General features: G+C 35.8%; 2 protein-coding genes across 4 annotated transcripts in view; one reads left to right on the forward strand and one right to left on the reverse strand.

Moving 5' to 3' along the window:
* LOC123876332 (myotubularin-related protein 6) overlaps positions 1 to 13788 on the reverse strand; it is an 88201-nt gene that overhangs the window by 68557 nt on the left and 5856 nt on the right. The window contains exon 1 of one of the 3 annotated variants that reach the window (XR_006798324.1): positions 8556 to 9201. The exons of 1 other annotated variant lie outside the window; for it this stretch is intronic. Coding sequence is in view for 1 of the 2 variants with exons in the window: in XM_045922558.1 (XP_045778514.1) it covers positions 8556 to 8672 (117 nt within the window). In the remaining variant the exon portion in view is untranslated. Of the gene's footprint in view, positions 1 to 8555; positions 9222 to 13788 lie in introns of those variants that run through there. One more of the 3 variants, XM_045922558.1, reaches the window with a different exon arrangement.
* Positions 1983 to 3492, forward strand: LOC123876350 (MFS-type transporter clz9-like). The gene has a single exon (XM_045922578.1). The coding sequence runs from the start codon at positions 2059 to 2061 to the stop codon at positions 3193 to 3195; it is 1137 nt and encodes a 378-aa protein (XP_045778534.1). The 5' UTR covers positions 1983 to 2058; the 3' UTR covers positions 3196 to 3492.

Here is a 13788-nt window from a genome sequence, read left to right on the forward strand (position 1 = left end):
GTCGATGGAAGCACTAACACAAAACAAGTAACCACATTAATAGCAGGTTATTTTTCAGGCAACCATCAGGGAGGGGTGGGGATGCATTGTTGTTGATAGCCGAAACGACGTCAACAATATAGCGCCTTGTGAAGACATATTAAGACAAAACAAAAAGTCTAGACGAAGAAGGGAATGATATAGTTTCTTTTATCCTTAGTTCAGTCAACAGTCGTGCCGAATATTTCGCTAAGAATATTAGACACGATTCGGAGTGTATTAGTCACGATCGACGATCCAGAGGGCTCAAGATAACGTGGACGGCATTCGAAATGAGCTATATGAGAGCGAAGATATTTTAATGCCAGTCACAAAATTTAAGTACTACGGAAAGATTTTAAGGAAAAGCCTTGAGTTTCTCAAGTTCCCGTTGAGCTAAGTACGAGACATGTTTTGTAGGAATAATTGAAATGATATAACATTTCATGCTTGAGAGGTACCTGTAAAAATCAAGTTCTAAATAAGTAGTCGTCAACTAACTATGTAACCCGTTGTTCTTTATTTGACTAATACAAACACCCCTAGGCAGCACAGAGCAAAATCTGCTAACGTTTGGTCCCAGCAACGCACAACTTGGAATGTAAGTACCAACCAGCCTCCCGATCGTCAAGAAATTCTGCCCTTTGATTGGTTCATTCGCTGTTTACCTCTTTCACAGCCAATCAAAGGGCAGAATTTCTTGACAATAACCATGAATACGTTTTTTCTTACACAATCGGGGGGCAGGTCCAAAACGTTACAGTGGCGCCCAACGTGGGGCCACTGTAACGTAAACGAATTTAAAAAGGATTGGTAAATGATGTTTGGTGGTACCTGCCAAAGAATAACAATTTTATCTTATTGGTAAAATTCATTTGCAAGCATCCGTCAAAGGAAAATTGTTGGAATGCTCAAAAGCAAAATATACATGTATAGAGGCAGCCTTAAAAGAACGCCAAAAGAGAGTCCCAGCCACTACAAAAATTCGACGTACTCCGAACATAACGTCGTGGCGGAGCGGATCGACCTGTTTTGTTGTACTCGGAGTGAACTCACAAGGGTTGCAATGTGGTCTATCTGTTATGATAGAAATAAATAGATACATTAGGTTTGTAAGTATTAATTTTGGCTTTTAGATTAGGTTTATAGGTGTTTATTTTTGAATGTTAGATTAGGTTATTTAATGTTAGGATAATAATTTATAATATTGAAGATAAGGTTCACAAATAGATATTTAATTTGTATGGTATATTAGATATAAGGTTATTTTTTAAGATGTAAGTGTGTATGTTCTACACTATGATCTACACTAGCGAATTGGGTATACTGTAAAGCTAGATGTAGGTTTTGAAAAAATAAATAAATAAAAAGTAAAAATAAATATTTTTGTGATAAGTAACTTCAAGCAAGTTTTGGTTTTTAAGTTGGATATTTCGTTTTAATAGTTTTGTTTTATTGTTTAGGGGAGAGTAGGGTAATGGGAGTCAGCGGGCAATGGGAGTCACCCACACCACCACGAAACACAACATGAGACCGACGCGTAAATAGCGTCCTCAGCCCCCGCTTCGGGCCTCCGCGCAGCCACGAACGGCTCGTGTCAGTCCGCTCACGCGCCACTGAGAAACGACCGTGTTTTGTTTTTGCGCTCCGCTGATGTAATTTTTCGTAAATGCAAATTAGAAGGTAAGTACCAAATATCTTGCAGTATGCGGTTATGACATTTACACTTACTTAGTTAGACGTTTCAAATTGTGATGTGCAGTTCAGATTATATCAGTGTATTAAAGTTTTTTTTTATTTTTATTTTTTACTCATTAGTGTAGTTGTGGGTAATGAGAGTCAGGTGACTCCCATTACCCACAAGTGATTACTATTGCCCGCAACTGTGCGTTGCTGTTGAATCATGTTTTTATTATTTATTTCTAGATGCCGAAAGTACGCGTCAGGACAACTGAAAAGGCTTCCTGGTCTTCTGGTAGCCTAAATAAATCTATACGGCTCATTGATGGCGGTTCTTCTATAAGAAATGCTGCTAAAGTAATGGGAATCCCTTTTTCAAGCCTTCAGAAGAGGATAAAAAAAGGTTCTACCTTAGCACCACATCTAGGACGATTCACTGTCTTTAGTCGTGAGCAAGAAGCCGAGCTAGCGAACTTGGTGAAGAAAATGGCAAATATTTTCTATGGTTGTACTGCTAATCAAATCAGAACAGTCGCTTTCGAATATGCTGAAAAATTAAATGTGAAGCATAATTTTAATCAAGCTTCAAAAATGGCTGGACGCGATTGGTTGCATGCTTTTATGGCTAGAAATAACATTTCTATTAGAATACCGGAAGCGACCAGCATAAATAGAATCACGGCCTTTAATAAAACAGAGGTAAGTCTGTTCTTTGAGCTACTTGGGCAGCTGATGGAAAAACACAAATTCGTCCAAAAAAATATTTATAATTGCGATGAAACCGGTATTTCAACGGTTCAAACACCGGGAAAAATTTTAGCTGCAAAAGGACAGAAAAGAGTAGGATCTATTACCAGTTGGGAGAGAGGAAAAAACATCACCTTGTTGTGTGCTATGAGCAGTGCTGGGGGGTACATTCCACCTATGTTTATCTTCCCTAGAAAAAGGATGACTCCACTACTTGAGAAGGATGGTCCAGCAGGCGCGCTTTACAAATGTTCAGACAACGGATGGATCAACAAGCATCTCTTTCTTGAATGGTTGGCGCATTTTAAACAGCACGCTAAACCGTCTGCAGATGAACCCATCCTTTTAATACTAGACAACCATGCTAGTCACATTTCTCTTTCCATCTACAAATATTGCAAGTCTAATCACATTCATATGTTGTCTCTGCCACCACACACGTCTCATAGAATGCAGCCTCTTGACGTTTCTTTTTTTGGCCCACTCAAAATGGCATACAAAAAAGAATGTGACTTGTTTTTGAAAAGCCATCTAGCAAAAAAGATAACCCCTTACGACGTAGCGTCCTTGGCGAGGAAAGCATTTAATAATGTTGCTTCTATTAGTAAAGGAGAATCGGGGTTTAGATCAACTGGAATATTTCCACTAAATCCGGAGGTATTCACAGAAGAAGATTTTCTCGCTGCAGAAACTCTCCAATCTGAGACCGTTGTAATCGCTGCAATGAATCTCTCGCAGCTGCCTGTGTGATTCCCAGTACATCAAAAGAAGACTCGCCAGTTCCGAGCACGTCAACACAAATTGTTTCACTAGATCTTATGATGTCTAACCAAGAAGTCCCACTTGATTCTGAATCAGATGTTGTACCACAAGTTCCTGGCACGCCTAATCAATCTAGTGTATTGCATGATTTAATAAAAATGCCCGAGAAAGCATCTGTTATTAAAACAAGACAGGGCCGAAAGAAGCAACACGCTACAATTTTAACTTCAACGTCACAAAAAGAAAATCTGTTAGAAAAGGAAATTAATAAAATGAAGAAAAAAGGAGGTAAAGAAAAAGAGAAAACATGGAAAGGTAAAGGACAAGGAAAAAAGACTAAAGTACAGAAGAAGGGTCCTGAAAAGGCAAAGCGCCAAGTATTACAAGAACAGAACGAAACTTCTGTATCAGATGTTGGCACTGACGACTTATGCCAGGACGATGAGGATGATGACGCAGAAGATGCTGGAAACAGATGCCTAGTATGCGACGAATTCGGAAGAAACAACGAGATGTGGTACAGGTGTACCTCGTGTGGACTATGGGCTCACGCGGAGTGCACTGGATGGGAGTCAGCTGAAGGTTATGTTTGCGACGTATGCTAGATTTTATTTGACTCCAATTGCCCGCAGAGTGATCACCATTACCCCTACGTTGGTGTAATGGGAGTCAAATCTGTTTTTTTTTTAAACTCTTATAATTTCCAAAGTTGACTGCCAAAGTAACTGAAATTGATTTCTAATGATAGTTTAATAAGCAAATTATGTTTATACGCAGTTATAATAAATACTTTCTTTTTAATTAAAATTTTATTTGAGTTCTCGCTTAAGTGACCCCCATTACCCTCTTTTACCCTTACCATATTTTCAGCTGTTTGGTATATTATTTGGTTTTTCGTTGCAAAATTTTGGGAACATCGGATATTGAGATTTTGGACAATTTTCTTTTGTTAAACCTTTCGCCAAGATTACTTCGTTTTAATTTTTATTATTTTTAGTTTTTTCTTCTTCATCATTATCATCACACTATTGAAGTCCGCTACTGAGCACGGATCTCTTCTTCGGATAAGATAGGTATTTATGAAAAGGACTTTTCTCGAGATGATTTCGATGGCCAACGAAGCGAGTAAATCGATTAACTCCAACACGTGTCGATTCGATTACACTCGATTAAACACAAGCGTATACATCTTAATTTTAGTTATTATGAACCTTGTTTATTCAAATCTCAAGTCAAATAAAAAAACGTTGAAAGGAAGACCAAAAACAACAAATTTCAAAAATTAAGTGAAAGTAAAATAATTAAAGCATGGAATGAAGAGCAATCAACGCAAAGCTTAAAATCAACAGCCACGTCATATTTGGCCCTTCGAACCGGATGTTGATTTTAGGCTGTGTGTTGTTGCTTATTATTTTGATAATTGATCAAGTGATGCAGCATATAGTTGAATGTAGTTGTAAACGGACATACGAAATTTGTTGAAGAATTTATCTTCATGCTCCCATAGCTTATTATAGAAGTATGTAAAACCCTGCATCAACATATGTATCTTTCTCTTAGAAGTGGATGAATCCAATCCTTTCCTTCTCTTCAAGTAAAGCAGGATTGCAAGAAGTTGTCGACTATTAAATTCAGGACACATGATGAGCTTGCGGTCGTGAAGCCAACTAGTTAAGGTATAAAAACTAGGTGAGAGATGTGAAGGAGGCATTCTGTCGTCACACCTCGACGCAGTTTCTAGTTAGGTTAGGTTAGATTGGGTTTAGGTCCTCATAACCCATTAGAAGTCACTGTACTGAATTGTGTACAGCCATATCATGAAGAGTGGTTTTTATATTTCAAACAATTGACGGTATTGTTCTTGATATTTTATTTCATAACAATAGTGTTCAAAGCTCAGATAAATATTATGTGAGTAGTGTGTTTGTTTTTGAATAAAAATCTCAGTCGAAGTCGTGTCACGGGAGTACTATGCAGGTAAGTGAATCATTTTGGAAATATTTTAATAATTACTGTGTAATAATTGGTTTTCACATTCAATTACCATACTTGTCAACGTAGGTTTTAAAGAACATTCTAATCAAATAGCTATAATTACAATAAAACTATAGCCATATAAATCTGTCTGTACTCGATTGTGTACACTGACAACATCCATAAGTAAAATATTTTTTTCTTCAGATTCCTAACAATGAACAAACAACAAATATTTTTGGCTCAAAACAACTTCAAAGGACTTGAAGAGGCTGTTGACGCCATTTTGCGTGATAGCGACGATGATGAGTTTGATATGGCTATCATACCACCTGATCCAAGTGCGTTGACTGATGAAGAAGAAGGGGCCGATGCGGATATGGTGTCGTCGTTCATACCGCACGACGTGCCTGGTACTATTGAGATATTTACGAATCGTGCGGATGGTGGTAACGAAGATAGTACTAGCGATGACAGTGACGATGAACCGCTGGAGTCGAAAACCAACCTAGCACAAATGTCCTCCTTCATACACCTCAACTTCTCAGCGTACTTCCGAAGTCTGTGATAAGACAAATGCCATTCGTGAAGAACTAAGGGGCCTAAACCCCGTGCAAATATTTGAATAACTCTTTGATGAAGATATTGTTGATATTTATTATATCGAATAGTGTACTTTATTCAAATCAAAACAACAGACATGATTTCCAGCTAGATTCCTGTGATTTGAAAAAGTTTTTGGGGTCTTGATATTATCTGGATACCACAAGCTATCTCGAGAACCAATGTATTATGTATTGGAGTTTAGACGAAGATGTTCGCGTGGAACTGACTGAAGAAGTTCCTAAAAACACTTTGTGTCGAAAAAGCATGTTTTGAAAATTTTCATACTTAAACGGTCAGTGTACTCATTGGTGTACACCCCTGTAACTTGCTGAAAACTATATTTTCATATTTTTTTTTTTTGATTTTATGTTTCTTTGTTCTGTATTAATACATAAATAAAGGTGGTTCCAAAAAAATATTTGTACTTTTCATTTGACCTCTAATGGGATAATGTAAGAATCTGTATCGAACATTGATGCAGACGTTAGGTTAGGTAAAAATGTAAGAATCTTAGAATAAATTTAGTTCAAACCCATCTTCGTTTCCTTCAAACATCCTTCTGGTTGCCGAATACGTAACTAGCCATAATATTTTACTTTATTTACTCTATGACAACAACTGCCGTGTGGTTGCTGAATCGTCATTTGCGGGAAAACCTAAGAACGTCTTGTGCAGTGTGTCGTGTGTCGTAACCGCAAAACGTGCCGTGCAGTGGGCTCGTGAGAAAACACCCTTAAAGTTTATAATTCGATGCGGGATTATGTTCAAAATTCAGAGACACGGTTTCCCTTTTTACCCAACACAGAAATGGTCGCGACTGCTTCAAGTTCGATTGAAGTTGCACATTTGAAATTATTCAATTTTTTGTTTACTTAACTAAAATTAAGTAACATAAGTGATTCATTCAGAATTGCACCAAAGGAAAGATGAAATTTGAAGATAATATGTAATTGAAATCTTTGGAGAGAAATAGGAATACTAACCAAATGAAGATAATTCTGTCTAATCAGCAAAAACCACACACTTTTTTTAAAACATTATTGGGTTATTTTCATTTTCAGGACATTCGGTCTTCGCAATGCAAGTCAGACTTTTCAACGGTTTATGCATCAAGTCCTCCGTGGCATAGAAAACTGCTTTTGTTTCGTCGATGACATTCTACTATTTTCTGAAGATGAAGACCTCATTCAGCGACAAAAGCTACTTCATCAAGTCTTAGAACGCCTTCACAAGCATGGCGTAACACTCAACGTGGAGAAGTTTCCTGGGCTACGAAGTCCCCGCAAGTGGCATCAAACCTACGAAAGAACGCACTGAAACAATATCAACATATCCGAAACCGAAGACTATCGTTTTATAAGTAAACTTACTCAATAATTATTGATTAACAAGAAACAGTTAAAAATTATTTTGCTATAATCCGCCAACAGGATAAATCTGTATGGTCAAACATGCAGTTACAAGCTAAGCACCGCTTACCTCCCCAACCAAGCAATAAAGCCAAGTTCCCAAGCAAGCACTGCCACCACCATTCACATGCAACACCACACAAGACTTTTCCACTACTCTCGACGCACGTTTCGCCCCGACACCGGAGCATCCTCAGGAGATTTCGACTTTACAATGCTGTATTGTCCAATACAGCATTGTAAAGTCGAAATCTCGAAAGTGTGGTGTTGCATGTGAATGGTGGTGGCAGTGCTTGCTTGGGAACTTGGCTTTATTGCTTGGTTGGGGAGGTAAGCGGTGCTTAGCTTGTAACTGCATGTTTGACCATACAGATTTATCCTGTTGGCGGATTATAGCAAAATAATTTTTAACTGTTTCTTGCTAAACATGAACTTCCGCAAAGTAACGCCTGATTCTATCCAATATTATTGATTAATTTTAATATAGTATAACTTGATTTGTTCCTGGGGACGATAAAATCAACATGTGATAAAGCCCCGGCAAAAAATAAAGATTTAAAAAAAAATCTAAAGCAGTATCAATATTTCGAGAAACCCTGCTTTGAACTTGGAATTGTGCTATAAATAAGACCTAGACAAACACTGGTGTAGGTTGTTAGTGCAAAAAAATAAGCTTCAGGTAATATCGCGAATTATAACTAGTATGTTTCCACCCTTAATCTCTATTAACTTATTAGATTAGATTAACTTATTAATATTATTAACTTTTTAGACATAATATTTACTGAAGTGGAAGGTAATTTAAATCCAACAATGCTCAGTTTCAAACTGATTTCGTCTCATCTAACTCAGGTATTTCTTAGACTTTATCGCCTTTACGGATCTCAGCCGGGAGCCGGTTTTAATTGCAATAGCCTATTAAATCTGTTCAAGAGTTAGATTTTCAAGATGATTTATACTCGTAGATTTTCAAGATTACAAGAGAAGATTTCAATCACAAAGTTGGATTTTGAGTCATCGATACGCTAAAGCCCTCAAATGGTGGTAAGTGGTAACTAGCCACGGTTGAACCTCTCACCAGACTTTCATAGAGAATCCAGTTTTTACAAAGACAAAGCAGCCTGTAACCTTACCTGCTGGAAAGGTGACGATGTTGATAGCGCGCGTAAAACCCATACCACTAATCGGTTTCTGAGTATCATCGTACCAGAACGCTAAATCTCTGGGCAACTAATGTGGTCCCAAACTAGACCAAAGCAGTAAGACTAAATCGGTATTTTAGATATAAATGAGTAGGTCGTACTTGAGTAAAAAGAAAAAATTACATACGATTATATTTAAATATATCAAGTGCTGTACCTTTTCAGTGACTGCAAGGCCGCTGAACTCTTCAGACGTGATGCAATCGCCTTTAAACCAACTTGCTAGGCGACCAAGTTCGCCGAACATGTGCGACGGAGTCAGACTAAAAGCCATTTTATGTTTTTACACACTTTTTAAAAATGTTTTTATTTTAACTTTATTTTTTGTAAACAATTCAACGCGAACGTGTTACAGCCATTTGGTTACAAAGTTTATTTTTGTAAACTTCGTGAACACAGTTTTTTAAACAAACCAGCGTTAATTCAGCTTTTGTTTAAAAGGAAGGGACTTAGGTAGTTCATAGTTTTCTTTGGATTTTAGATAGTGTTATTATGTTTTTATGCATTTGTCATATTACATATCACGTAATTTATTACGCAATAACTTCACGCAGGAAAATGCGTTTGCCACTCATCATAATAATTTATGTCAATGCATTTTTCGAATTTAAAAATTCATCTTACGCGTCAGAACGGGCAGACGTCTTCCATCTACGACGTCACAAGAAGCACTAAACCAAAATTGACATTTGACAACTCTCGTGATGTTATCCTCAAAATATTGGGTGCAGAAAATGTGCTATCGCCGTTAAAATCTAAAATCAGCTTTACACCTGTGACATAGAATCTACTTTTGAATGTCAGAGGTCAAATCACAGAGCATGCGCGCGGAAAGAGGGCGGCAATTTCTCGTATAGGATCTATGGATGTGCCAACAAATCGTCCGACGACACAGTACCAACCCAGTTTATGATGATAAATCTTGAACATCGGCGCGAATCGCATGTAGTTGCACTACGACACTTATGGATCTTTTTTATTTGCCCTAGTGCCCCTATTCCACATACTTCAGAATTTCGGTCGTCACTCTATCAGACTTCATGAAGTTACATTTGGTCATCTCAAAGCAAGACAAAGGTTTACCTTTGCCTTGCTTTGAGATGGCCAAATGATGTTGAATTATAATTCGACAGGGCACTGATATCTTGGTAAACTCATTTGACAAAGACGGATTCAAAATATTTAAAGGAAGACTTTCACAAATTAGAGGAAACTGACCAGTCCAAGGAACAATGTTGGTACAGTTCAACCTTTCTGATGAAATATCATCTCCAAGAGTTTCTGGCAAGATAAAACAGGAACCCTGGGAGGGTGCCTGTTCCTCATCGCCTCCAACGAAACTGCACCTGGCGCTCACCTGCATGTCAAGCATGAAGAAACATTTCAATTTAACTTTTATATGTTTCATCTCAACTCAATCACCTGCAATCACGGACTTAAAACATAAGCCCGTAGCTGTGCTCTGTGGCACTGTAGAATTTGTTCAATTTGTTGGATTAATCATGAGTGGAAATTTGTTTGAAGAAGAAATTGTTAAAACATGAGTTGGAATTCGGATTTGCGAGTCGAGGGGTGTACATTAAGAGAGATGTCCCGGTTTTGAAAAAGTTGTGAAACAAATTAATTCCTCGGAAGGAAAAGGTTACTAAGGCAATAAAACAAACAAACGTGATTGATGAAATGAAGCACACTAAATAAATAAATAAATAAATAAATATTTTATTTACCAGATTGTGGGTACATAACAAGTTTACAATGAATCAGTATAGTCCCTACACAATCGACTGTCACCGACAGTGTGCAAATATTTAAGTTGAAGTTAAAATTAACATTTACAATCAATCGAAAACTTAAAACTAAAACTTAATCTCAATTTTAAATTACGCAGTCAAATTATCCAATATTATAGATACATTAAAATAGTGGGGTTAACTAGTTATTTTTAGTATGTCATTGTCGTTAATATATTCTTTTATACTATAATAATTTTTCTGATTGAGCATGTCAAAAATTTCTCGCTTGAATTTTAAAAGCGGCAAATTTTTTTTACAGTCTGGAAGTCTGTTATACAAGGCAACAGCCATGCATGGCGAATTGTGTGAAAAGACAGCCAACCTTTGTGGTGGAGCCCAGAGTTTAAATTGTGGATATGGCCTGCCTCTCTTATTAGGATATTTTTCTTTTAATGTGGGAAATAGATTAGGGTTTTTCTTTACAAATAGCAGTGCTTCGTATATATAAAGACATGGTAACGGTAGAATTTTATTCTCCCTAAACAATGGTTTGCAGCTGTCCAAAGTTTCAGCTCGACATATTGATCGAACACAAGCTTTCTGTTTGATAAATGCTTTTGTAGCGTCTACAGAATTTCCCCATAGTAAAATACCGTATCGCAAAATCGACGATACATACCCATGGTATGCTAGTAGGGCAGTTCGTTTATTACTGACTTGCGAAAGCTTTTTCAAGACATACACGAATCTGTCAATTTTCTTACATAATTCTTCAATATGAACTTTCCAATTGAAAAACTTATCTAAAGTCAGTCCAAGAAATAAGGATGTATCAGATTTATCAATGTTATACGATTCATACATTACTGTTATATCTGCTGGATGAGAGTTAAGTGTTTGAAACTGTACATAGTGGGTTTTTTTCATATTAATGCTAAGATTGTTTTCATTTAGCCACTGTACAACAGATTTAAATGCTTCATTTGTTTGTTTTTCAAGAGTTTGTTTGTCCTTTGTTTTAACTACAATTGTTGTATCATCTGCGTATAGAAAACATTTATGTGAGATTGTATTGGGGAGGTCATTTATGTACAAGAGGAACAGTAAAGGACCAAGTACGCTCCCCTGAGGTACTCCATATGGATTTTGGGTTTTAAATGATGAACGGTATGAGTTCATAATTTTCCCAGTAGGTTTAGAGACTTCTACACATTGTTCACGCTCGAAAAGGTAACTAGATATCCATTTTAGTGCTTGGCCTCGTATTCCATAGCTTTCTAGTTTATTAATTAGTATTTTGTGACTTATTAGGTCAAAAGCCTTGGTCATATCAAGAAAAATTGACACAACGTTATGGCCAGTGTTAAGACTTTCTAATACATACTTCGTTAAGGCAAAGCAAGCAAGAGTAGTACTACTTTGTTTTCGAAAACCGTATTGTTCCTCTTTTAAAATACTATTTGTTATTATAAATTTATAGATCTTATCAAACATAATTTTCTCAAACACTTTTGACAAAATAGGGATAAGCGTTATTGGGCGGTAGTTATTTAAGTCATCCTTATTATTCTTTTTATGTAAGGGCTTAACTATGGACTTTTTTAAATTATTGGGAAATACACCTTCTGTAAAGGACAAATTAATTATATGGCTTAGAGGTGGTGCTAAAAGTTTTGCGCAAGTTTTAATTATTTTAGTATTAAGCCCGTCATATCCCGTAGAGTTAGTATCTTTCAGCTGGATTATAGCTTTATACACATCCTGCGGGATGACTGGAGTGAGGAACAAAGAATGGCAGATATTTGTTACCTTGTTCATTGAAGGTCTTATTTCATTTTGAGCATCTGAGTTAGAGTTGCTTATACTAATAAAATATTTGTTAAACTCTTCAGCGATATGTAGAGAATCAGTCAAGGTTACATTTCCAGTTGTTTTTAGTTCCTTTATTTCATTACTCATATTTTTGGCGTGTAAATTTGAATTAATAACATCCCAGGATGCTTTGCATTTGTTTTTGGACTTTTCTATGTACTTAGTATTAGAAATGCTTTGAGATTTGGCTATACAAGATTTCAATATTTTTGAATATCTGTAATATTTAAGTTTATTTAAGCGTTTATTAGCTGCTGAAAGTCTATAACTCAAGTATAATTTCCTTTTAACTAAACACGATTTTTTCAATCCTTTAGAAATCCATTTATTTTTAATTTGTTTATTTAATAATTTCACTACTATGATTGGGAAACATAAATTGTAGAAAAGAATTACGTCATTATGAAACTTCTCAAAAGCTGTATTAGTACAAGTCTCTGTTAGTACGTCACTAAATGATAATGCAGAGATACATTCCATAAATTTCCTTTTATTATTAGCTGAAAAATCTCTCCGTTCTATGAAGACTCTTTCATTTTTGAGATTTATGGCGCTAGTGAGAGTTGGGAATGTAATTGTTTGCGCAGTTTCGTGGTCAGACAAAGCGAGATAATGTAACTCTGATTTTGCGTCTCTAATGTTACTGACTATAAGATCTATGCCCGACAACTTTCTAGTGGGTTTGGTAATATGATTTATTAAATTATAGCTAGTTAGTAGTGATAACAATTGTTCGGATACTTTATTTTTAGCCAGGATATTTACATTCCAATCTCCGCATAGAACCACTTTCTTTTTACTTTTAATAACCTTTAGCTTGCATAATAGCATTTCCAACTTCTCAAAAAAGATACTTATATTCGATGCCGGTGTTCGATAAATGCATAAGACGATTAAATTCAATGATTCTATTGACACACCACAATATTCAAAATGGTGTTCAATTGGTTCAACTTTTTTATAGAGGTTTGTAAGGGGGATGAAGTCTAGCCCTTTTTTCAAGATGATACAGGTGCCTCCACGCCTCTGATTCACTCGAGTGAACTGGGCAGCAACATTATAGTTTTTAATTATCAGGTTAAGCTCAGATCCCCTCTTAATAAAGGTCTCCGTCAGGCAAATAATATCAATATTGTCTATATGAGTATTGCTATTAAAATTTTGTAAGGTAAGTTCAAAGAATTCAATTTTATTTAATATGCCTGCAATGTTTTGATGAAAAATTGTTAAATTATAGTATGTATTAACGAAAAAACAAGGGCTTAGAATTGTGTGCCTCGTGTGATTCTGTAATTGTTTTTTTTGAAATATTTCGTTTAAAATAATAGGGAATAGTACCCTTTTTCTCTTTAATTCCTTTTTTAGCACTACTTTCTGTATGAATATTTTGTAATATAATTTTCTGTTTCTGAGCCTCAAAGTAGTATGGAATAGTTCCCTTTATATATATATTTTTTGACTTTATATTTTTGTTTATGTGTTTTTTAATATTATTTATGAATTTTTCTTTATACGTTATATAATCTATTTCAATATTTAATTTTTGACAAAGATATTTTACCCAACTTTGTCTACTATTCGTAGAACGGCAGTTATAACTGGGTTGTATGAATGTACAATTGCGATAATTTTTTACTAGTAATTCAATATTTTTGTTCAACAAACCACAGTTTAGGTATTGATTCTCATATACATTCACTACAAAAACTCTAGTATTTTTCAGGGTAAACAAAGCATTGCTAAGTGTAGAATATAATTTATAGGGGTTGGTGTCATTGGCCCCAA

This window comes from Maniola jurtina, chromosome 21, assembly GCF_905333055.1.
Source record: "Maniola jurtina chromosome 21, ilManJurt1.1, whole genome shotgun sequence".
Taxonomy (NCBI): domain Eukaryota; kingdom Metazoa; phylum Arthropoda; class Insecta; order Lepidoptera; family Nymphalidae; genus Maniola; species Maniola jurtina.

What these genes read in the sequence shown, in the direction of transcription:
- LOC123876350 (XM_045922578.1), top strand. Translation starts at nt 2,059, where the DNA reads ATGGGAATCCCTTTTTCAAGCCTTCAGAAGAGGATAAAAAAAGGTTCT.